The following is a 25398-nucleotide window of genomic DNA, read 5'->3' on the forward strand; positions in this document are numbered from 1 at the left end:
AGGTGACAAAACTGTTTGATGACTTCACTTACCCATTTCTCAGGGCTGAGGAGTAGAAAGGGAGCTGTTGTGCAACTGGGATGGAAAGAACCAGGATCTCTCTAAATGTGCGTCCTCCAACTGCCAAAATATGTTTTGAAGCTGAGTGGGGAACGTACACAAGCAGTGATTGCAACACAGCCACCACTGGGATGAAGAGAATTGAAGTCAATATTTTCTGTGAGAGTTTTAACCTTTGCAAATGATCTGGGCACAGGGATAACAGGAGGAAAATCACAGAGTCAGAGGTTCAGGTTGAAAGGGACTGTTGAAGGTCATCTAGTCCAGCCCTTCTGCAGTGAGCAAGACCATTTTCCACTATCCCAGGTTGCTCCAAGCCCTGTCCAACGTGGCCTTGAACGTTCCCAGGGATGGGGCAGCCACAGCTTCTCTGGACAACCTATTGCCAGGGTCTCACCACCCTCATTGTAAAAAGGTGATTCCTAATATCTGATCTAACCCTGCCCCCTGTCAGTGTGAAGTCGTTCCCCCTTGTCCTATCACTACATGCCCCTGTAAAAAAATCCCTCTCTGGATCTGTTGTAGACCCTTTAGCTACTGGAAGGGGTTCTGAGATATCCCTGGAATCTTCTCCAGGCTGAAAAGCCCAGGGTGGTTTCCAGGGGAAGGACTGACAGTCACTTGCCCAAGCATGGAGAGGGGGCAGGAGGAGCACTTGCCAAGCCAGGGAGCCAGAGATAGTTCAACATGATGGACTAAATCTACCTGGCCATCACCTCGAGCCCTCTGCAGCACCTCCACCCCAGGGGGAGGAGTTTGAGCTGCTCCTGATGGTCCCCAGCAATGATGACAGATGAGGATGTAACTGCAGTTTCTATAGAGACATTTATTGGAAGGGTATAAAAATAGAGTGCAAATTTCAATAAGATGTATTTGGACATGTCATAGGCAGATAGTCCCAGGCACTGGTGGGGGAGGAGCCCAGAAGGTCAGCAGCGTGTCGGGGTTCCCTGATGCCCCCAGATCCAGAGAGACTCCATCCCCAGAGACGGGTTATGACCCTCCTTTCTGCAAACCTTCAGTCCCTGGGCTGCACCCTGCTCTGCTTGACAAGAGCTCTCACCAGTCAGGCACTATTTAATCAACCACCCTTTGGAAGTGCAGCTTGGGATAGGGCTTAGACACCTGCAGAGTCCAGGTGGAATGTCTTCTGCTGTGGAGAGGAGCCCTCAGCTGCTGGTCACTGGAAAGGCAGAGCCTGTTCCCCCTCTCTGTGATACACTGATAGTGGCAGTAAATATGTGCATTTGGTTAATACTGAGTAATGCATAAATGAGCATCCTGGGCCTTCAACACTCCTCCTGCTGAAGCTGTTTCCACTCGAAAGTCCCGTCCAAAGCCAGATCAAAATTATCCTTTTCCTGCTCTCGGGAGAGTTCCAAAAACACCTGAAAAGGGCAAGATAAAAGCTCAGATGATTTTCCTGGCTTTCACAAGATGCTGTGATGCTCCTTTACAGCTCTGCAACCCCTGTGAGAGGTGTGAGAAGCAGCTTTATGTGGGGAGCAGGTACACGGCAGCCGACACTCAACGTGTTCCCTGGGATAACCTGCTGAGAGGAACCACCTGCCCATAGGTAGATCCATACAGTAGGTTTTACTCACCAATTAATTGACATAAACATTCCTCATCTTTGCCACCAGCCCTGTACAAGCAGCAATAACCTGCTGCTTCCAAAGAAACTGGAGAGGTTGGGCATGGGCACCTACCAGGGGCATCCATGCCTTGGGGGTGATGTGTGCCCATCTCAGGTGAGTGGAGACTGAGACTTCACCCACACTTTTTCCCACCACGGAAAATCCCTGCAGTAAAAATCCCAGACCACTGATCACCACTCTCCCAGCTGAGGACCCCCCACCCAGCACCCTCTGGCAGCTTTTTGGTGGAGCTGCCACTGCACCAGCCCAGGTTTCACTGCAGCCTTTTTTCCTTCTCAGGCCTTTGCAGCACAACTAGCCCTGAAATCACCTGCCTGAGTCAAAGTATTCAAGGAGAAGCTGTACTCCTCGAGGTTGCAGCTTCGTTTGGCTGTGGAGAAATGGGAAGAGAGTAAAAAATCAGCAGTCTGTGTTTTCCACCCTTTCAACAAGTCGCCTTGTTTTGCTCTTACCTTCCTCCAGCTTGGAGAAAGACTGAGACAGGGGTAGTGCATCTTCCATTGGGACCTTGTAGACAAGCAAAGAGGGGAACCTTCAAGAAACAGAAGGAGAGGTGATTCTTGCTTTGTAATAAGGTTCTGGGATCAAAACTTTATGGATGTTTGGATGTTTTGCTGCCAGGATCACAGCAGGGTTGGATGTGGGGACTTTATCAGATCAGGTCTCCATACTGGGACTCTGAGCTGTTCATCCTTCTCCACCTGGCATCCTGTGTCTGGCCATCACACTGGGCATATTTTCAGGGATGAGGCAGTGTTGAAACCACTAATCATCCCAAATTTTTTAGTTACCTCTCCTGGCGGGCTGCACTTGGGAAAATCTTCAAAATCTCAGCGTGGAGAAGATCTGTGTGCTCTGGATCCTTGACCTTGATTTCCAGCAGGTACCCTTTGCCAAATTTGTTCTTCAGGTACTGAATGGAGCCAATGCACCTGCAGGGGAAGGAAGGAGGGAGGAACCAGAAGAGAAGTTGGTGTGAAACCATTGCAACCCCACTGCCTGCTCCTTCCCAAATGGTGCATTTGGGGAAACCACTGGGAGCACTTCATAAAGCCCACGGTGATGGGGTGGGGCAGGTGAGGCCAGGGGAGGAACACGGATGGTTTCCCAGCTCAGCCACGTGCTGGCTGTGCTGTCACCCACCTCAGCTGCCCAGACACCAGGATGGCCACACGGTCACACACGGCCTCTGCCTCCTCCATGTAGTGCGTGGTCAGGATGGCTCCCGACTCCTTGGTTTTCAGGGCATCACGGATTGTCTTCCTGAGGATCAGAGGGGAAAGAAAAAAAAAAGATAAAAAATTAAAGTCTAACGCTCCCTAGAAATATCAGACACTTTCCCCTATGCCTTTGTCCCTCCAAATGCCTCTCCCCTAAAGCAAGTGTATAATCTTCACATACAGCGAGTTTAGACTGATGAGCACAGGGTAGTACTTTGAAATAATGACAAAAAATACTTTTGACTCGAGTGTCATTAGGAATTCTTCCAAATCCCACGTATGACTGTCCTAAATCTGTAAAAAAGGATGAAGGTAAAATGGTTCTTCTCTCTCCTTGCCCGTGGTTGATCCAGAGAGAACCAAGAACATGGGAGTTTTCAATAAAACCACTGGCACGTGCTGAGCAGCACCAACTGTGGAGGGGGTAAAACACTCCTTACCTAAAGTTAGGCATCTGCTTTTTGGTTTCCCACCCCTTTACCACTGGGGTAAAGTTCCTACTCACCAGACACGGCGCTGCCCATTGGGGTCCATGCCCGTGGAGGGCTCATCCAGGAGCAGGACGGAGGGGTTGCCCAGCATACACATGGCCACACACAGCTAGGGCAGGGAAAGGGGTTCAGTCAAAGCTTTGACAGCCCTTGGCACTCTACAAAATTTGCCTGTTTTTTGGGAATTAAGGTTCTGATTTATAGGAAAAGTCGTTTTGGAAAAGGCTTATTCCCATCACCCCACCACGGGGAAAGCAATGTGATGCTCTCCCAGGCTCAGAGCACAGGTAGGTCCCTCCACTCATGAAGGAGGTTTTTAATTTGTGCTGTGAGCATTGCAGTTCCCATTACAGGTAAACCAAACCCACACCTTTCTGGTTATCCCAGTAGATAATTTTCTGGCTTTTTTTTTTAAGTAGTCTTGAAGCTGCAGAGCATTCACTATTCTGTGGGGAAAGGGAACAAGTGAAAAAAAAAAGAACATTTTTGTTATTTCAAATCAATAGCTCATCAAGGATTCCCAAAATGACAAGGAAAAGGAGCTTTCTTCCCCTTGCTCTTGACTCCTGCTTGTTTTCATTAAACATTTATTTTGTTATTAAAATGTAAGTGAATATTTGAAGCAAAGTGTACTGAATAAGCCACAAGTTCTTTTCTAAACCCATCATTAGCGTCAAGAGCATTATAAATCCATTCCACCTTGCCAGAGTCAGCTGAGCAGGCAGTGCTTAAAACCCTTTCTTGTTGTGCCAAACTGTAACGTTAAAGATTTTAGAACTCTGCCTGAAGACAACACACGTAAAAGATAACACCCCTAAAAGGACATTTAAATTGAAAAGAAAAACATCCCCTCTGAACACCCTTGGCAAAACTGGAAGTTTCCTTAACCCACCCAACCGCGGCTTTCGGCACGAAAACCACTTTTGCCGCCGCATTTCCTGAGTTTCTCTCGAGGTTTGCTGTGGCTCAGGGTGGATTTTGACCTTTTGGTGCCCTCCCCTTTAGTGGGTAAGAGGTTGGGGGGGCTCCCTCGGTACCTGGTGACGGCGGCCGCCGTGTCCCCCTTGCGCAGCCCCTTCACGGCCGCGTACACCCGCAGGTGCTCGTGCACGGTGAGGTCCGGCCAGAGCGGGTTCTCCTGGGGGCAGTAGCCCAGGAAGGCGGGCCCGTGGTCCTGGGGGGCTGCTCCTCCATCTCCCCTCTTCATCAGCACCTGCACAACCGGGGCGGTGTGGTGGTTTTCCCCTCGCACAGCCCTGCCCAGGCTCAGGGGTGTGTTCGGAGCGCTGGGCTTCGCTGGGGTTCGGGGGAGGAGACCCCAAGGAGTGATTTCACAACCCTCATTTGCACGGTTCTTAAGTACAAACATGGCCAACTGGGGTAGGTGCAGCTGCTTGTCAAAATTACAAGTAGCTCAGTATTTTTTATTAGCGCATTATCTAATTTGGTGGCACAGTGAATTAAGTTAAAACCTTTATCAGTTTGACAAAAATTATAGCTTAGCTTAGGTGCAAGTTTTGCTCTTTTATCACGGATCCATCCCTTTTCTCCAGATGTCTCCTACCTGCCCAGCAGTCGGGGTTGTCTCTCCAGTAATCATTTTGATAGCTGTGCTTTTACCAGCTCCGTTGGGCCCCAGAAGTCCTAATACTTCTCCTGGAACAAGTACATTTAATTTCTTAAGAATACCCTCCATCCAGAAAATATATCACAGTCCCCCAAGAGAAAAAATATAAATATCAAAGATCATATAAAATAAACTGGTTTATTTTATGCAATACATGCTCTGAGAGCCCACAGCATTCCAGCTCTAGCTGATGCTGCGAGCCTGAGCTTTGATCCCAGAAGCCACTGCTAAAGGGGACTCTCTCTCCAGGATCTACGTTATTTTAGATAATGGGTAGTCAAAGGTAACTAATAGGATGGACCCCCATGACATGGTTCATTAACACAGACCAAACCTGCCTTAATGACTGAGCAAATACATTTGACCTTTATGTCCTTGCTCAGATAACTGAGAAGCTGCAGAGAATTAACTCTCTGGGTATGATTAAAACAGGTCTGGGAGAACAGTCCCAGTTCTCACCTTTTTTAACACGGAAGGAAACATTCCTGGTGGCTGCTTTCTTCTTCTTCTTAAAAACAGAACCAGCTTTCTTTATTTTATATTCCTTGCACAGATTGCTGACTATAATGACTGATTTCTGCAGGAGAAGAGGAAGAAGCAAGATCAGTTTATTATCTTGGATATCATTAATCCTTCAGTAGTATTTTTCCATTAAAAAGGCAGAAAATCTTCTAAAGATCTTCGTTTTATAGTTCACCAGGAATATGAGGTGCCACAGGACTCTTTATTGTCCATTTTCCCCTAAACAGTTTTCTCCTCTACCCTGATGGAACCCACACTGTACTTTTGGGAGTTTTATTTTCCCAGTGAGAACAACACAGCCAGAGCACTGACCTGCTCTAATTGATAGTTGGTGGTTTGTGGTATAAAATAAAACAAAACAAGAAGGACAACAGTCAGTTGTACCTCCTCCTGGCTCGGAGCTGCTATGGCATTTTTCACTGCTTCTCTTTCAGCTTTAACATCTTCATCTTCCTCTTCCAGCTCCTTGGGGTGCTGGTGGCTGCTTTCTCTTCTTGGGGAGATCCTGAAAACCCATCGTATTTGTCTTAGGATTTTGTTCTTTACCCTTTTTCTCTGCCAGTGTGTTTTGGAGAGACTAAGAGAGAATGTCACTCTGACTCAATGTTCCTTGTACTTTTAAATTATTAATTATTACTATTATCATCATTCTTCTTATTATTAAAATATTTATAATCTTTCTATGTTGTACAAAGAACCAAGCTGGTACCTCCCAGGGCACAGACAACATCGTGTGGAAGTACTTACAAGCTTGAGAGCTGTTTTATGTTATCACAGCACTGTGGTATTTAAGGGGCTATTTTAGTCATTAAAAAATCATCAGTATTTTAAAAAACTCTATTTAAAAATAAGGACACAAGAGCAATGATGTCTTCAAGGAAAAGCAGTGTGGTGGGAGTTTAGATCTCACGTGTGCCTGTGGGGAGTGTGTGTTTATACAAACCTAAATACTGGGTCCTCTCTCAGAACTGCTTTTCCATATTTTAACTCCAAATAGCGAAGGAGAAAAATAAAAGCCACAGAATGGACATAGGGCTGAAAAAAAAAAAAAAAAGAGGTTGCCACATTAACAGACTTGCCTTCCCTACTACTGCAGCTGGCACTGAGGTGGTGGCAGTGTTACAAAATACGTGGGGGAAAACACAGGATGTGAAAATGAAGTCCATTGCCATCTAAACTCAGGGTAACCCTGAAGGCTGTGAACTCTATTATCACTTATCAACACTGCAGAAGATACTCAGGGCAGGAAAAAGCCCCCCCCAAACCATAGAATAACAGGGCAGCAGTAAGTGATCTGGGTTTATTCCCTTCTCCCTTTCCCATTTCAAAAGTATGAGGTTATTTTAGCACAGGGGGTGATCTGTCAGCCAGACCCACCCAGATCCTCCTCCTGTGTGCTCAAGGTTTTTCCTGCTTCCTCATAACTTAGGGAGGCTGGTTAGGAGACCCACATTCCTATAAAAAAGTAATGTTCAATGTTTTCTTACTGCAAAGACAGAGACTAGTGCATCATTGCCAGAAGTCGTGTCAAAGTAGTCCTTAAAAAGCTGTAAGAATAAAAAAAAGTACACAATGAAAGCCATAATTCTTTAGTATCATTCTGGGTAATCCAATAACATTGAAAAAATGCTTTTAAAAATGTACAAAAACTTCTGATTAACCCCAAACATTCACCATACAGATGAACAAATACAGAAGTTTGGCTTTGGGCACCCCAGTCCTACACCAGAAAATGTCCCAGCCTCCAGTACGTGTACCAGGCTCTCCTTCCAGGGGTGATGTCCTATCCCAGGAAAACATCTGGTCTCCTCTCCTTTGGGTCCCAGAGGAGAAGAGGTGGAGGTGAGTGGGGCAGGACAGTGGAGGAGTCTCTTCTACTTGGACTTCACCCCTAAGTCATTCATCATTTATAAGCAGTCTTGCACAGAGCTGGAGGGTTTTGTTGAATTCTCAGCTGACTTTCCACTACCACCCTCAGCTGACACAGAGTAAAGCACCTGGTGAGTATTTGTAATTCTCACTCTGTTTCCATACAAAGTCAGATGTGTGACTTCAGATTTCCTCCTGTGAATTTTCAAGCCAAGTTGCTTGACTTTGTGGGTGCCCCTGGATCCCTGGAAGTGTCCAAGGCCAGGTTGGAGGGGGCTTGGAGCAACCTGGGCTAGTGGAAGGTGTCCCTGCCCATGGCAGGGGGTGGAACACAATGAGCTTTAAGGTCCCTGCCAACCCAAACCAGTCCATGTTTCTGTTCTGTGATTCTGTGACTCTGCATGGAAAGAATTAAGAGTGCTCACCCAACCCACAGCCACAGTTCAGCAGCCTGAGAAGGACCACCCAGCCCTTAATGAACAGCTGGAAAAACGAGACCTGAACCGAAAAGGTCATTTAATGATGGACTCTGTCCATTTGGGAAATCCCACTTGGAATGAGGCCCCCCAGACCTGGCTCCCAAGGACCCAGAGTTGTGCTCTATGCCTCTCCTTGCCCAGCAGCACCACTTACCTGATGGACCACAAAACCCATCGGGGGGTACACGGGAATCAAGAGAGACATAATGTAGAGGGAGTTCCGAGAGTCCGTTGTAAAATCCATGATTCTGCTGATTACAAAAGAGATAAAGCACACCTGAAAACAAAACAGGAGGATAACTTAGCTGGTGGGAAGGGTTACGCTCACTGGTCTTTAAAATTGTGTGGGTCTAGCTTTGCAATTCCCTGTGGAATTTATAAAAATGGATTAAATATATGAAGATGAGAAACAGTGATGGTTCAGAAGGTCCTCAGCTGTCTCTGCCTGGAGTAGGCTGCTGGTTTGGGCCAGCTAGGGAGACTTCTTCCTAGACACAGGGCTGCTTCAGGCAGAAGAATGAAGTGTGGGATCCCATTCTGTTCATTCCCATTCCAATTCATGCCAAATAATCCATCTCCTTCCAGGCTCGGGTGATCTGAGTCTAACCTAATGGTTCCTATCTCAACTCCTTACATCTCTTGGATGGGAGGTGTTTAGCAGAGTGATAAATACCCTTTTTTTTGCCTCCATTCCTGCACCAGGATCTAGCTCAAGATGGACCCAAGTATTTCCCCATGTCACAGCAGAATTGTGGGAACAGAACACAGCAGCACAAGTTTAATGCAGAATTGGCTGCTACAAAACACATGCCCATATTTATGTTCCACGTGTACACTTGGTGTTTTGACATCTAGTTCATCCTTAAGATCTCAAAATACCCTTCTGTAAAGCCTGCAGTCCATTATCCAACCATGTGCTTACCACTATCAGGATAAAAGACCAAAGGTCACAGTTCCATCCTTTGCGAGAGGTGAAGGAGATCAAGTAGATTAAGAGAACAATAGAAATTCCATAACCCAACGTCCCTACGACCTGCAGAAAAGAAAGGCTTTCACTGGAGAAAATGGGGTGATCTAAACCATCAGAAACCCACACACAGCCATGGGGCTCAGTGTAAATGATCATATATTAAGGTCGTTTAGTAATTACCCCAATTTTACTGCGAGGTGTAAAGGAGTACATCAAGGTAAGATTTATTGCCTTTTATTTCCAGCTGGAGAAACCCAAATGATAAGAGGTGAAACAAGGAGAAGGTCAGTAAGTGGACTCAGAGGTGTTCCAGCACCATCTGACCCCACGGTGTCTCAGTTGCCCCCACTCATATTGCCTCCAAATGTTCCCTCAGTCCCTCCCCAGGGAACCAGCAATCACCAGAATGAGATGTACCAGTAAGAAGATGCTGATGGTCCCAGTAGTCCTGGTGCTCATTGCAAACTGGAGCCCAAACATGGAGAAGAGCAGGATCCAGCACAGTGGGATGTCCACCAGTGCCTGGCCACACCAGTAGGCCGAGGGGAAGAGCCCCGAGATCCTCAGCTGGGCACGAGCTCCCACCTGGGAAGGCACAATGCAAAGGGGAGTCTGCTGTCAGTGCCTGGTTGGCCAACTGCACCCATGGGAGTGGCTCCAGGAAATGAAAAGGTAATAAAAAAAAAAAAAATCTAATAAAATTCGACCTCTTTTTGTCTTTTCACATTTTGTGGTGGCTGCGAAGCTGCTCGTGGCAATACAGATCAAAACACTTCAAGCTGCCCATCAATGACCCTGGAGTCAACCTAAATGATTCTATGATTCTACTCCAACCCAAATGATTCTGTGCTTCTATTCCAACCTAAATGATTCTGTGCTTCTGCTCCAACCTGAATGATTCTATGATTCTATTCCAGCCTAAACGATGCTCTGCTTCCATATTCAAACATCCTTGTGGCAATGCAGTTGTAGCCCCCACCCCAAATATGCTCCTTTTCAAGGAATTTACCTTGTAGTCCTGCATGTAGCCCATTGCAAAGTGAGGAGGAAACCCGGGGAATAACAACAGCATATAAATGAGGTAAAAGGAAATAAAGTAGTCCCAGTATCGTGGATTGTAGATCTGAAAACAGAAGAACAAAGCATTTGGAGAAAATGGTCTGCAACGTAATGCAACCATTCATCTTACTGCATTTCTCATGGGTTACAGGGCACTGTGAACAAAAAGTGGGATTTGAAACCAAATAGTGGCAGGAGGAGGAAGGTTTTCCCAAACCATAGCTCTACAAAGTGCTTGCCCCTGGTGAGGAGAGATGGGTGGTGCAGGTCCTACTCCTCCATCCCAGACTTGGGATGAGCCACAGCCTGAAAAATGTGATGTAGAGGATAAGGAACGTCCTGGAGAAGCCCTCCCAGCCACCCTCTCTGATCAGCAGCCCTCGAGACCCACAAGGGAAAAATCAGTCAGTTTTCCTGGTGTCGAACAGTCACCAGTGAGGACCATGTGTTTGCAGGCACAGACAGCCCTGCCCAGCTCCCCACTAAAATCTGAGGGTTTACTGAGGTCTTAAACTGTTCTCTGACCCCTTCTGGCATCACTTACAGAGAAAAAGGGGTGGCTCCAGACCCGGATGTGCCCGGTGGAGTTGAGGGTCCTCAGCAGGGCGTTGCTGATGACGTTCACGAGCACAGGGAAGCAGTTCACAGCCTCCAAGTGGCACAGCACGGTGAACCTGTAGCTCTTCAAAGGGCAAGGAAACAAGATGAAAACTCTTGGCTCTTCTCATCTGCAGGGAAGCAGTGGAAGAGGAGCACACGAAAGTAGTGGAAAAGGGGAGAATCCAGGCCCGGAATAATTTTGTTTGTGCCTTGTTTGCTAAACACCAAATTCTGAGGTGCTGGAAGTCTGTGCTAAAAAAATGCAAATTTTGAAGTGGAGAGTGAGGGAGATGAGGTCTCCTCTAGCATGTAGTTTACTACTTAAAACACTTTCTAATCTTTGTACCTGTGAGCCTTAGTCAACAGGGCCATCCCACAGGGAGAGCTGATGGAGGCATCTTGCTTAATTATTCAGTTGTTGGGAAGAAACTGGAGGGAGAGAAGACAAATCCTCACCTGACCTTCACGAGACACCTCTATAGCCCCGTTGTGTTTTAGTTCCTCTGTGATATTTTCCTCGCTGGTTATTTCCACTGTAAGATCTTGGCTCTGGAGCACGTGGATGAAGCTGTCAATGCCTGTGCCTGGTGTGAAGGCCAAAAGCAGAGGAATCATAATACTGAAAAACGAAAGAGCCTTTGATGGTTTGACTTTTGATTTTATTTTCAAATCCATGACCACCAAATAAAACCAGGGGAAGTTCTAGTAACTGTGGACATCAGCCAGCACATGTGTGGTGGATCATTGCACATTAACTTTTGTGAAGTTAATGGATTTCTGTCTCACTGACTGAATTTTTGCACTGTCATTTTTTTCCCCTGCCTCTTCTGAGGTGCTGCAAAATGTATTCTCCTTTGTGACTGTCTGATGAAGGTAACAGTGTCCCACTCCGGCCAAGTAACATAAAATAGCATCCACTTGTGGGAATGTTGAAGGTAAAACTGCAAGTAGCCCATTAATTTGACTCAGCATCAATGAGCCCTTTCTGGAATGTGGTGCCTGGTTTGAGAGTCCCACACTCTGAAAATGCAGAAATTGCCTGGGTGTCTATTTCTTGGATACAGGTCTGGATTAAAGGTAGGGAAACAACTGTGTCCCATCTAACCTCATCTGCTCTGATGAACCTTTTCTCATCTCGCATCAGGACCTCACCAGCTGCTGAAGCCAAAGTGGGTTTCCTTCACAACCCTTCAAAGACAATTCCCATGCTCCTCTGCCATGGAAACCTTCAGCCCTCCTTAGATCCCTGACATCCTACAGCCAGCTGCTCTGTCAGGTATTTTTCTCTGGAATAAGAAGAAGCCCCAGAACAGGGAGGGATGAGGAAAGGCTCACCTGTGTTGTTGTGGACCAGGAGGGTGGTCGTCTCCAGGTAGGATTTCTTCCCCAGGGGCAGGAAGTACCGTGCAGACGAGAGCTCCCAGACACTCACACTCTGCCAGGCAGCGACCAGGGACAGTTGCAAAACCAGAGGAAGCAGAAAAACCACATAGAGCAGCAAACTACATTAAGAAAGAGATGAATAAACACTCTGAAACCAGGCGTAAAATGCATTTGCATATTGGAAATGGTAGGTGATGTTCAGGTTGCCCAAAACTCCTTCTGGTAAAAATCATAACAGACTATCCAGAGTTGGAAGGGACCCACAATAACTGTGGAATCCAACTCCTGGCCCTGCCCAGGACACCCCAACAATCCCACCATTGTCCAAACCCTCCTGGAGCTCTGGCAGCCTTGGTGCTGTGCCCACTGCCCTGGGGAGCCTGGTCAGTGCCCAACCACCCTCTGGGGGAAGAACCTTTTCCTGAGATCCATCCCAACCCTCCCCTGCCACAGCTCCAGCCGTTCCCTTGGGTCCTGTCACTGGTCACCAGAGAGGAGAATTTTATTTCCAGAAGTCTCAAACCTTGACCATTCACAAAGACATGCAAAATTTAACAGGGAGAGGACCTCAGATCTGGAGTGCCCAACTTTTTAGGGCTATGAAATGCCTTTCAGACTTCCTTTAGATACAAGTTTTTAATAAATGAGCATCTTCCTTTTGTTTCTTGTGCTCCACCAGGAAATGACAGCTTGAACACCAATGGGGTCAAATGAGTTTAGTCACTGGCAACACTATAGAAATTGAAAAAAAATTGCAAAGGAAGTCTGAAGGTACTCTCTGTACACATTGGCTTATTTTAAAACCCCCTCCTCCGTCTGAAATATAAGTGTTTCTAAATGATTCTTTTCTTCAGAAAGAAAATGGATTTCTCTTACATAAATTATTCATACAGAAATGAAATACACAAAAGGGAGATTTTGTGTTCCTGGTGCTGGAAAGGAAGAAGCTTTCCTCTCCTCTGAGTGTAGATTACCCAGATCGTCCATGCCCAAAAGACCTGATACCAATTAAGCCAAACTCCATCAAAACAGGGGCGTGGAAATTGCCCCCCCAAGTGTGGCCGTGTCCAGCTCCAGGTCTCCAAGGCAGACTCACTTTGGTACTTACATTGACCGCAGGTTTTTCACCGAACTCTTGAGCTTTAAGAAGTGCACCCATGCCATGGCAGAGACCTGCTGCCTCCAGAGAGCCAGGCCATCCACTGTCACCTTCCCAGCATCCGAGAGCAAGAGGGAGCCTGGCTTGGCCTCGTTGGAGCCTCGCGGTCCTGCCTCTGCCCACTCGTCCCCGGGGACGTGCTCATCTGCAGAGAGTCCCCACGAGCACATTTACGGCTAAGAACACCTTCTGGGCTGTCATTTGTGAAAACTGAGGCCTGTCCAGGGGTTATCTCAGAGGAGCTGATCTCTTTGGCTGTGGGTTGTGTATTCACAGCCACGATTGTACCTTCTTGGTCCGCCGTGTCTTCTTCCTCCAGTTTCAGGAAGACATCCTCCAGGGTCGTCATGCTGACTCCATAATTGATAATTCCCTGCTCAGAGCAGCTGTCAAGGCCACTGAACAGATCTGCAGGACAGAGATAAAACAAGTGCATGAGCACTGGAGTGTCTCCAGACCACTTTGGTTCAGCTTAGTCAACCTGGAGCATCTCCCATGAGGGAGAAAACAACAGAGCAATGAAGGTCTGGAGGAACACAAAACTGCCAGATCCACAGCCCACTGGAGATGTTTTTCTGCTTAACACCAGCATTCAGGCTGTGCATCCCCTGAGGAGCTGGGCTGTGGGATGCTCAGAACGTGGTGGACAGGGTGGGTGAGGGTCTGCCTGGTGCCACTGCAGGCACAGAGCGGGGCTGGTTCTGTGGGGTTCTCCCTAATCGCTGTCTTTTCATTTAACAGAAAGAAAAACGAACTCTCAGTGACACAGTTTAGCCTGCTGGGTTTGTCATTACAAGCAGTAGAAAAATCTTTTGTTGCACAGTTGGATCTTAAACACCCGGATGATAAAATTGTGCAGAAAAGCCAAAATGCAACAGTTTTGAAGTCCTGATGTGACCCCTGTAGAAAAATCTCCCTTTTCATTTCACTTTCCCCACAGTTGTGATTATTTTTTTCTCTGTGGGGAATTCTCAGTTATTTTAGCATACATTACCTGGGAATTTATTCACGTTTTCCAGTGGCAGTTTATATCTCAGCTCATACTGACTGTGTCCTGAGAACGTGGCATTGGGGATGTACCTCTTAACCTGGGATGTCACATTCTCCAAGTCACAGGACTCACTGACGTGGATCCTGTTGGATTGAAAAAACACAGATGCTTAGTTTTGGAATGAAAACCCCCAAAACCCACCCAAGCAAACAACAGCCACCATATTATTTCCTAGGATGCATTAAAAAAACTCCAGAATACTTCATTCATTCCTTACTCTGGGGTAAAGCGCTGTTTCAGTTAATTTAACTGACTATTAATTCTGTGAATTTGCTGGTTTTGATGACACCTGCTCAACCATTTACACTCATTCTGGTGTCCCCCACATATCAGGTCATGGAGCTGAAGTAGGTACCTTAAATGATAACAAATCCCCCACTTTTTCTTCAGGAACAGCGAGGAACCGACACACTTCAGCCGCCCGTGCGAGATAAAAGCCTTGCGGTCTGAAGGAAGGAAAAGCCAAAAGGGGTTTATAGTGCAGAGCAGTCGCCCCAAACTTTTTTGGCCACTGACTTTCTGCTCCAGGGCTGTTCTGCAGAGGTGCCCCAGGCTGAGCCCCTGCCCACCTGCCAGGATATCGGCCTCGTCCATGAACTGGGTGCTGAACAGGATCACCCGTCCCGCCCGGTGCTCCCTCAGGAGGCTCCACACCTGGTGCCTGGAGAGAGGATCCAACCCAGCTGTTGGCTCATCCAGGAACAAGACCTGCAGGGGGGATGAAACCAGGCATTCCCCATCCCTGGAGCAGTTGCACGTCCCTTGGGTTTGGTGTTCTGGAAGCCTCAGGTCCCGAAAGCAAGAGACCCGGGTCACCTCTTATGCAAGGGCAGCTGTCCTGGGAGCTGTGGGAGGTCAGGGAACTCTCTGTCAGCTTCCAAACTGCACTAGCAAGGTGGGTTGTGAATTTAAAAAAATTAAATCATTAAATTTATTAATTTCAATAACTTGTAGCCAAATACATGGACAAGGTTTTAGTTATGTTGGACCTGAATATTCCCTGTATTACAGAGCTGTGCCTGCTGCTTTACCTGGGGGTTTCCAAGCATGGCTATTCCAATGGATAACTTCCTTTTCTGCCCACCACTCAGTTTCTCAGCTTGAGTGTCTTGAATGTTACTGATATCCAGCAGTTCCAAAATGTTTTGCACCTAGAACAGCACAAGGATGTCCATTCTCAGCAGCAGTTGTCCTTCCATCCTTTATTAGGGTAGACTTAGATTTAAATTAGATATCAGGGAGAAATTCTTCCCTGTGAGGGTGGGGAGGCCCTGGCACAGGTTGCCCAGAGAAGCTGTGGCTGCCTCATCCCTGGAAGTGTCCATGTTCAGGTTGGATGAGGCTTTGAGCTTCAATTTTCAGAAGACGCAGCATCCAAGTGGATCCTTTGAGCTTCCCAGTGCAAAAGGAGCCTTTTTGGAATTGTGGGGTCTCCAACAGCCCCGTGCTGCTGCACAGTGATGCTTTTCAGGGGAGCACACACTCACCTCTCTCTCCACCTCCTTGGACTTGATACCCTTGATTTCTGCAAAAGTTCTCAAGTTTTCCTTCACTGTCAAGACCTCAAACTGTGTGTTGAACTGGGGGCAGATGCCAATCATCTCTCTGATCTCCTTCCTGTCTCCTATTTCGGAGAGTTTGTAGTTGTATATGGTGGCAGAGCCTGTTTGCAGGAATAAACATGAAGAGGTGGGATGAGCTGGTGTTTACAGCTTTTGAATCAGAGCCACCCCGTCCCCCCATTTTCCATCTTACCTTCTGAGGGGAAGGTGAGCCCACTGAGCACATTTAACAGGGTTGTTTTTCCAGCCCCACTGTGGCCAAGTAAGGCAGTGATCTGCCCCTCATAAATATTCAAAGACAAACCTAGAATGGAAACAACATCAAGCTGGGGGAGAAATGAGGTTTGACTTGCCTCCACTTATTGTCAAAGTCAAGAGAAGTCAAGAAGCACAAGAAGTAAGAGACAATAATTAGCTAAAAGAGCATTAAGCAGTGTAGGGAAAAGCTCTGCAAACCTTTAACTAAAGGTTTGAGAAGTTGCTCTGAATTTAGCAGAAAAGACAGAAATACAACAATAAAAAAAAAAAATCTTTCTTCCTTTTAGTTTTATTAAAAATGGAAGATTCAGTAAAAACTGAGAAAAATATTTATAAATCACATCAATTAATATTTGGCCTAAATTTTCAAGTAATGCAAGTGTTTTATTTCATTGACTGACTGAAATGCTTGTGCACAAGTGGTTTTTTTCCCTCATCTTTAACAGGAATCAATATCACAGCTCTCATACCTCTTAAAGCTTCTGTCTTCTTGTCCTTCTTTTTATATGCTTTTTTAATATTGTGGAGTCTAAAGAAAAGTAAGGAGGTCATTATTTTGGGATTTCTGTAAATGCATTTCCCTGGTGCCCCTTTACATTTCTGTAGGCCTTCAGTTAAAATTACAGAAATGGCATAAAAAATAACAAGAGGTACTGGGAAACAACCCTGAGATTCACAGGTTTGACATCCCCTGTGCTCAAGTGTGAATGTCACTGTCTGGCACCAATAATGGAGCACCAACCCTTGCAAAGACAAGGCTAAACCCATTGCATCAGATTTCCAATGGATTGCTCTCTACATTCTCCTTTTTGTCCCTAAAGAACATTTAAAGTCCATAGCAAAAAAAACCCCAAAAAACCCAAACAACAACAAAAACCCCAAACAAACAAACAACAAAAAAACCCACCAAAAAACCCCCAAAACCAAAAACAAAACCCACCCTGTTATTTTTTATGAATTTATCTAAATTTCACCATTAGTGATGGGTCTGAATTACCTAATTATCTCATCTGCATTTTGTCTCTAACTTTTTGCCTGTGAAACCAAGTGTTTTTACAAGAGCCTCACAAACATGAGAGCTGCCTGGATAAGTCAAACCCCAGCAGATGGAAGGCTCTGGGATCTGTGGAGCATTAAACCCAAGTACCCAATTCAATAAGCATGGATAGCAGTTACTTCTTCCCTAACCTGATGGCCTCCTTCCCCTGGAATTGGGGAGGCACTGGCTCTACATCATCACCAAGGAGCTCCTCAGGGTTGGCTGTGGGTCTGGGAATGTCCCTGGTGGAGCCTCTCCTGCTCCTCATCCAGAAGGAGGGTTTCAGGCAGAAGAGAGGAGGGTCTGGAATGCCATATTTGCCTGCCAGGAAAGCAAAGATGACCTGTCATTAACCAGAGCCACAACCAAGGCACCATCCAAGGCTAAACATTTAACTAAACTAAACTAGTAAGTGCTTGGCTGCCTCAAAACTGGTACTTTGTCCAGTTAAAAAAAACAGGTTTGGAGCAGAGGTAGAGGAGACAAGAAGTTTGGCTTCAGGGGTTTATTTAATGAATTCAATACTTCATGTAATGAATTAAAATATTGCCCCACACATTATTACACTGTAATCTCATAATCACTTCAACAGCAGCATTATTAGAAAGAAAAACAACTAAATGCTGTGTTGTCTTTGATTCTGTGAGTTTTGCATGTGCCAGGGGTAGAACAGTCAAAAACCAAACCCTATTTTGATTGACTCAGAGCAGCCCATCATTTCCTTGATATATCCCATGCAATCCACACCAATATAAAATATAAAAGAAGGTAGTAGGATCACAAGCATAAATCAGAGCTACCTGGCAGAACTTTGTCGAAATACAGAGCCAACAGCATGTACAAGATTGAGTCAAAGACCAGCATAATGTAAGTTGAAAATAAAAAGTATGCTTCCTCCATAAGGTTGGAAAAAGAGAAACCCATTCCATATTTTTCCAAATAGAAAATCTGAGGAAAAAAAAAAAAAGGACAAAGAAGAAAAATTTTTCAGGCTGGAAAATGATGCACATGCCATCGAACAATGGGTCCAATTGTCTTTGTTAACCTGGAAATCATCTGCAGTATTGACCAATTGTTCTTACTTTCTAGAGGGGAATACATTTAAGGGGGTAAATTTGCTCTGTGCAGAGATCTTAAAGCTTTAATCCAGATTTTTTCCAGAATAATCTAGAAACAGAAATAAATAACAGAGTTTTAGAGGAGATCATTCAAGAAACATGATTTTGGCACCCTCGATGTGACAGAGGCACGATGAAAATGGTGTAATTTTACATAGTGGTTGATTTAACCATATGGTAAATTAGCAGCAAATTCAGTCTCTTTTTCTGCTGGTCCATAAATCTCCTCTCCCAGGCAGACTTTTTTAAATATATATACCAGGAAATCAAATATTAGATTGCTGAAGCTAGAAAACATCACTCAGAGCTGTGGAGATATGACTGATGGAAATCTGGGGAGCTGCACAAAGTGGGGATGGAGGAAGGACAGCAGCAGGGATCTCCAGTTGTATTTGCACAGTCTCTGCTGCCAGGAAGAGTTGCAGCAGAGAGAGGGGAATGATGGGGCAGCCAAGAGATGATGTCCCTGATGTCCCCGAGTCGACTCCTGCCCCCCTGGACCCGGCCCCGAGGATAATGGGGCTGTTGTGTGCAGGGATGGGCTCCTCGGGGTCATGTGGAAGTGACAGAAGTGCACAACAGCAGATTTTTTTGTGACCAGGGCCGTGTTGCCTTTGCATTCATCTGCTTTTCAAACGGTGGGATGGGATGGGGGGGGCATTGGAGCCCCTCTTTGCTGCCCGACAGCAGCTCAGGTCGCAGGGAGGTTTCAAAACAGGACGTGGATCTGAGTGAAAAAATACCTGGGGATTTTACAGCTGGACTTCTGAAAGGAGGATGTGCCCTCCCGTGCCTTTCTCTGCCAGCAGGGGAAGGTTCAGCTGCAGAGGTGGGGCCCTTACCTTGGCAACGCCCGCGTTAAACGCGAAAGGACAGCAGAGACCCAGAAACCACTTCAGAGGTTCAGGAACGTTTTCTACCAGCACCGCCAGGCTCAGGCATCCAAAGATAAAGGTGATGAGGAACCCCACGGAGCTGACAAGTTTGGAGGTCCTTAAGAGGGAGCAGAGGAGGAAAACCAGGTGGATCTGTAAGAACAGAGGTTTCCTTCAATCACTGAAGGAAATAAAAACCTTTAACAGCAGCGCGTCCGTTTGCCAGGCAGGCAGGTCTCTGGTGAGTTAGTATAACACAATAAAGTCTTTCTTAGTGGGTTGATCTGACTTTCAAATCAGGCTTTTTGTGGCCAACCTACTGCCTGTCCGACCTTCAGGCTGCAAATCAAATCGCTGCTGCTGAGTCACAGGAGCCACTCAGCTGCCTTCAGTCAGCAAGGCCGTGCAAAGCACTGTGCAAAGAGCTCTGGAGTAATACTTCAGCATATCAGCAAGGTGATAAATCATGTGGTGAGAAAATCTGGCTTTAAAGCCTGACTTACACATGCCAGGCCATAGAGGAAAAACAGCAGCAAGACTGCAGGGAAGCTGCTGATGTAGAATGGATCCCTCAGCACGAGAGCTGTCAGCAGGCAGGAGAAGATCAACACATAGAGGGAATACAGCAAACTCCAGGAGAGCCTGGGGATGGAAAGGGGCCATTACGCTTATGGTTAATTAAGAAGTGTTGTTATAACTTCATCTGCCACATAAGAACCGTTTTAAATTTAAATATTGGTTATTTCCCACGGTCAACTCCTTTACATCCCAAGGCAGAACACAGAGCATGATCCACCTTAGGAGGAAATACCCACGGGAGACGGGTACACCACTGCCATGCTCAACCCTCTGGTTTGTCCTTAGAGTGCTGGAGAAAACTTATGAACCCATTTAACTTATTACCTGACTGCACGAGTGCCCTGGAACATACCGATTTTTGGCAGACGCACTTTAGTTGGAAAAGAACTCACCAAAACGCAATATCCTGCAGCCCCATCGTCTTCATCAGTACCTTGAGCTTCTTCTTTTCTCTTGTGACGTTCATTGATAAGAAATACATGAAGGGAAAGAAGCACATCACGATGGTGATCATGAAATACCCGTAGTCGAGTGTGATCGAGACGATGGTGCTCCGGGACTTCATCCGGACTCCAGCAATTGAGTTCATTTCTTCCCAAACGGAATGATTTGCTACCACCTAAAGGAATTCAAGGTCAACGTGTCAGTATTTCATTTATTTTTCTACAGTGGGATGTATTTGTATAAGGAACCTTCTGATTCATCCTCCCTAGATCAACTTTTTAAGGCAGTTTTATTTGCCGACAAACCCACCCCTTGCTGTTCCCACGGTACAGTTTGCCTTCCCTGTGTCAAGTTTAAAATAAAAGGATGCCTACATCAGTTCCCAAGTTGGATTTACCTCTATGATGGCAGCATCAATGCTGGACTGCAGGGACAGGAAGCCTTTGTACCAGTACTTTGGGCTGTCACAGTGAGTCCATGAGAAATTGTAACAGCTGTCTGCAAGGTTAAGGGCATCACAGGTAAGAGCAGAGAAAGGGAGTTGATTTTCACTGCAGAAGGGGATGGAAAGAATACATTTGCACTATGGGAAACTCTTCCAATGGGCAGTGACACACAGACAAAAAAAAAAACAAACAAAGAAACCCCCACAGTTTATTAAATCACTGAACAAATATGGATTATTCTGACAAAATGATGCCTGTCCACGCCAGGCAATGGTCAGCCCAAGAATTTTCCTTTTGTATTACCTATGTGTCCAAAGATTTCGTTGGGAAGAATCACATTTGCAGTAGGGAACCTGAGGTGATAGGAGAAGTTGTCCTTAAATACAACCCCTATAATTTCATTATTTGAAATCCAGGCTTTTTCCAGGGCATTCTCATTGTCCAGTGCCTCCAGTTTTATACCTGTGGTGTGTAAGTAAAATGTTGCAATGAGTTTCTGTAAGTCTGGAAATGTGTCCACGGGCATTGGGGGTATATTCTGTTTTTTCAGCATTTCAACGCCTCTTTTTCCAGTTCTCATTGAGATATTTACCTTAAAATACTTTATGCTTTACCAGTTAAGCAGTGCAACTGAAAAGAATGAACCAAGATGCCTTAAAAGAATTAGGGAATATCAGGTAAGGCAGAGCTTTACAGTTCAGAGGAACACACTGGTGTCACCAGTAATGTAAATACTAGAGGAGAAATATTTTGAGGCTAAATAATGACAAAACTCAACATTTCAAAAGCAAAACCTACCCCTCATGACGGAGCTGGAGGCCACTTTATTCATGATCTGCCTGGTGGTGGCAGTGCTGGGTGTGAAAGCCACGGTGACCCCGGTGGTGTTATAGGCAGGATCATCCAAGTGCCCGAGGTGGCTGAAGGGCACCTCAGGGTACTGCATGTGCCCCATGAAATGGGACACGATGAACAGCATGGGCAGGAAGAGCAGGGACAGCATCCACTCCTGGGCACGGGGCAGAGCAGGGGGGAGAAATAAATAACATATTAGATACAGCAGGGTAAGAGCAGATTCTTTGTGGGATTAAAATATAAGCAGAGGAACTCGGTCACTCCAGTTTCTGAGATGTCCAGACTCTCTGCATTGTGCCCATCACCTCAGGAAATGACTCCAAAGAGCCCATCTGAGCTCTCACATGTCACAAACCAGGCATAAAAACCATCAGTTAAAATAGTAAAGTCTCAAAGTGTTCACTACCAGTCGTGCCTTACAAAAGTACTTTAACTTCTAGTTTTACCTAAAGAAATTGGTGTTCAGGGGCAGGCAGGGATTGGCCACTCTCAGTGCTTAGCTGCTCTTTTTTTATTGTCATTTTTAGTTTTTTCTTACCTGAAAGCTCTGCATCTTCATCCTCCACTTGAGAAGGACGTTTTTCCACAAGAGAATTTTCGTTTGCTGGAATACACTCATATTTCTCTGCAGTGTCTTCATCTCTGAACCTACAGACAAGTTCTTTTTGAAAAAAAAATTACTTGCTAAAGCAGCAGAGATTGCTTTTATTTGCACAGTCCTTGCAGATGTGCCCAGTGACACTTTCTTTCCCTTTTTACAGCAAAAATGAGAGCTGAAGCATCTCAGATGTTGTGTGCTGAGCACAAGCCACCCCCGCAGCACAGGGTCCAAGAGACCTCATCACCCTCCACACACTCCAGCCCTCCCAGCTCAGCAGCAAACACTGATTTATAACCAGAATTCCAGGCTTCCATGCTGTGGCATGGTGAGGTTGGGAGGAGTTATTTAAGAAATAAAAAAAAAGGGAATATCATACTACATGACCTAATTGGCTTGGGTGGGCTTCGTATCTAAGGAATGACAACACCACAGTGAATTAAAGCCACTAAAATCCTCTTGCATGTCATTTTAATGTGCTACAGGCTCAACACCAAGAGGGGTTGAGCAACTCCTGGCTGTGGTGTGAGCTGAGATCATTTGGAACACGGCGCCAGTCGAAGGCAACTCGGAGCCACGAGAGAACAAATTCTTGGAAGTGCGTTGGGAGGGATGTCAGTGCTGGGATATTAATGAAAAATGAGAGAAAAATAGGTAGTTGTGAGCATGCACTGGTGTGCTGCTCCAAAAGACACGGGAGCGTCCTTAAAAAGACCTGATTAAAAAAAAAAAAAAAAAGGGATTTTTGCCTGGATTAATGTTGGTGGTGTAAAATGCAATAAGAAGGCACAAAGCTGGCTGTCAGACTGCTTTGCAGCTGAGATATGGGCATATTAACCGTGAGTAAAATACTTATTAGTGCCTTTAATGAGCGAAAGGATTAAGTACCCCTGTGCAAAACGGCTCCACTCACACAGCCAAACTGCTCTGCTGTCACATCTGTAGCTAAAATCTGCTTTCAAACAAGATCCTTGTCTTCTATAAGTGATTCTCAGGTAGAAATACCAGAGCAGTTTAGAGATCTAATCCTTTCAAGCCTTCCTGTCACACTGAAGGAAGATTTGTGTTTTCCTGTTCCCTTGGGGGATGATGCCTCACAGTGCTGACAGGCAAGATGGAGTTTATCATCTTCTCCCAAATATTTACATTCAACTGCTGGGAGAGGCACATCCCCGAGTAATGACACAGCAGGCAGGGAAATGCTGGAAAAGCAGCTGCAACAAATGTCCTTCCCAGGGCACACACTGCAAACACTTGCACTGGCACGGCAGGACAGGGCACGGACAGAGCTCAGGGGCAGGAATCTGCTCCTTTGCCAGCATTTCTAAACAGTTTTTTGGCTTTTTTTTTTTTTTTTTACAGACGATCTCACTAAATCCAAGTGCATAAAAATTGGAATTTAGCCTGTGTAGTAACGACCAGACTTCCCTGGGGAAACCAAAGTAAAACTTGCAAATCCGTGGTCACCCTGTCGCCCAGCAGAAGGGAGGTGCAGGATGTCGTGTGTCACCCCTGTGCATTTCCACCCTGGCAAGGGGTTTGTGTCACAGCTAAAGCAGGTTTCCAGTTTGTCCTTCCTTCTGTCACATGGAGTAACCTCGACAAGCTGACACACCCAGGAGACCCTGGGTGGGAGGGAGAACTGGCACGCCAGGTTCCCATCATGGATATCCCATGTGTCTCCCCTCCTGGTCACCCCTCAGTGCTGACTGACCCCACTGCTGCAGAGTTTGGGGAAATGAGGTAGGACTGATTTCTCTGCTCCTGCAGTATTTCAGGGGGAATTTTTAAGAGTGTAAGATGGACAGGGCTTTTAAAATTCAGCCTTTAGCTTACACTGCATGTAGGGAAAGAAATCTGCTCCTTGTATGTGCTGGATTAAAGTACTTAGCTGAGCTGAACCTACAGCATCCTCTTAATGCCCAGAAACACTGGAAATAAACCTCTGCTGTACACTGAGCTCTGTTTGTGTGTTATTTCATCTCAAAGTAAGGCTAAAAAGAGTCTATTGCCTTTAAACAGCCCCTAAACTTAATCACAAGCTTAACTCAGCCTGTTAGAAAGATACCCAGTGCCCCACCTACACATCCTCTCCCAGTATTATTAACGGGGTTATGATTTACTGGATGTTTTCATACCGTTAAAATAACTTTTTTTTATTTGCTTTAGGAAGAATGCTTAAGCCTTACCTTAAGGGGAAGGTTTGGAAGGGATCCAGAGCTTGTCCTTCACTGTATGCCTGTGGAAGTGGGGATGCTGAGGCTCCCTGGGATGAACTGGTCGGCTGTCCTGGTGGCTCTCAGTGCTCCTTTGTCCACACAATCCTTTCCTCACTCAGGCACTTCTGTAAAAGGCATTCCTCACACCATCACTTCTCTTTTCCCTGGCTTCCTTCCCTCTTCCTCCTTGGCAGAGTTTCAGCTTTATTTGTGTTATAAAAAGCAAACAGAGCACTTTGCTGTTGAGTCCCTGGAGCGGATTCTCTGAAAAGTTGCTCGGGAAATTCTTGAGTCTTGGCCAAGGGAAGACAAACAAGCCCAACAACAAACCACACAAAAAAACCTTCCTCTGGCAAACTCCATTGTGTTTCCCAGTGCAGCAAGAGAGGCTGAAGTCAACGATATCATGGCACAGGCAGGGGGGCAAACGGTGGCTCTCCCTCCTCTCCAAATGGCAAAGGTTGTGTTGGAAAACTGCTCCTGTGCCTCCAGCCCCGGCGCAGGAGGAGCAGTGAAGCGCTGCCTCCTGGATAGCAACAGCTCTTTCGATTAAAAAACATGTTGTAAACACTGAAACAAACTTCCCTTGGCTAACTCTGAGCTTCTGAAGGGGGTGGGTTTGATTCCATCCCCGGGCTGTGCCACTGCAGCATCCCCGGCAGCAGCACGGCTGAGGGACCCGTGGTGGGAGGGAGCATGACCAGCTGGGACAGAGGCTGGGCTTGGAGATGTGGAGGAGCTGGATTTGCTTCCCTCTGCTCTGCCTGATGGAAAAAAAACAACCCCTGAGATTTAAATAACACTCCGATGTTTCAGAGCGAGGCAAAGTGCAGAGGTGCAGTAAGTCAGGGCATAGAATGAGGTTAAAACCTGTCCCCAGCACATCTCCTGCTTGTCCAAACCTTCTCCACTTCTTTCAAAGAGAAAAAAACCCCAACCCTCAGGTGGCTATGCCAGTTCCCAGTCGGTGAACCTCAAGCAGAGACACTTCCCTGCCCAGCTCCTTGACAGAGCCCTGATGTTTGGAGATCCACGTGGAAAGCAGCTCTCTGGGGGTGTGGGTGGTTGCTTTGGGGATTTTTCCTGGCAGGAACAGCCCATCTCTGAGCCACGGCAGCCACCTGCTGGTACCTGCTTGGCCACATCCCTGCCTGCACTGCCTGGTCGTGCACCTCTGCCTGCCTGAACCACCTGCTTTCTCCTTGCCTGTATCATCCATCCCTGTAGCACCAGCATCATCCACAGGAACCAGGGGGA

The 25398-nt window shown here is 46.2% G+C and overlaps 1 protein-coding gene across 1 annotated transcript; it reads right to left on the reverse strand.

Annotated features, from left to right (window-relative positions):
• Nucleotides 1-872: 872 nt before the first annotated feature.
• Nucleotides 873-24603, reverse strand: LOC103755887 (ATP-binding cassette sub-family A member 10-like). Its single transcript, XM_018073344.3, has 39 exons — nucleotides 24112-24603; nucleotides 21863-21972; nucleotides 21268-21478; nucleotides 20773-20931; nucleotides 20421-20521; nucleotides 19972-20198; nucleotides 19504-19642; nucleotides 18968-19153; nucleotides 17808-17955; nucleotides 17157-17328; nucleotides 16439-16497; nucleotides 15904-16014; nucleotides 15636-15811; nucleotides 15180-15299; nucleotides 14718-14856; nucleotides 14504-14594; nucleotides 14092-14231; nucleotides 13386-13505; nucleotides 13047-13242; nucleotides 11891-12057; nucleotides 11012-11139; nucleotides 10500-10637; nucleotides 9906-10019; nucleotides 9314-9481; nucleotides 8849-8959; nucleotides 8081-8203; nucleotides 7066-7125; nucleotides 6522-6613; nucleotides 5963-6083; nucleotides 5516-5633; nucleotides 4994-5085; nucleotides 4467-4642; nucleotides 3800-3875; nucleotides 3444-3538; nucleotides 2862-2981; nucleotides 2510-2650; nucleotides 2171-2250; nucleotides 2033-2088; nucleotides 873-1448 (listed from the first exon to the last, which is right to left on the reverse strand). Exons 2-39 carry the CDS (start codon nucleotides 21962-21964, stop codon nucleotides 1350-1352), a joined length of 4872 nt encoding a protein of 1623 aa, XP_017928833.3. The 5' UTR covers nucleotides 21965-21972; nucleotides 24112-24603; the 3' UTR covers nucleotides 873-1349.
• Between the last annotated feature and the right edge of the window lie 795 nt (nucleotides 24604-25398).

This window comes from Manacus vitellinus, unplaced genomic scaffold, assembly GCF_001715985.3.
Source record: "Manacus vitellinus isolate BGI_N305 unplaced genomic scaffold, ASM171598v3 scaffold_24_pilon, whole genome shotgun sequence".
NCBI classification, from domain to species: Eukaryota; Metazoa; Chordata; class Aves; order Passeriformes; family Pipridae; genus Manacus; species Manacus vitellinus.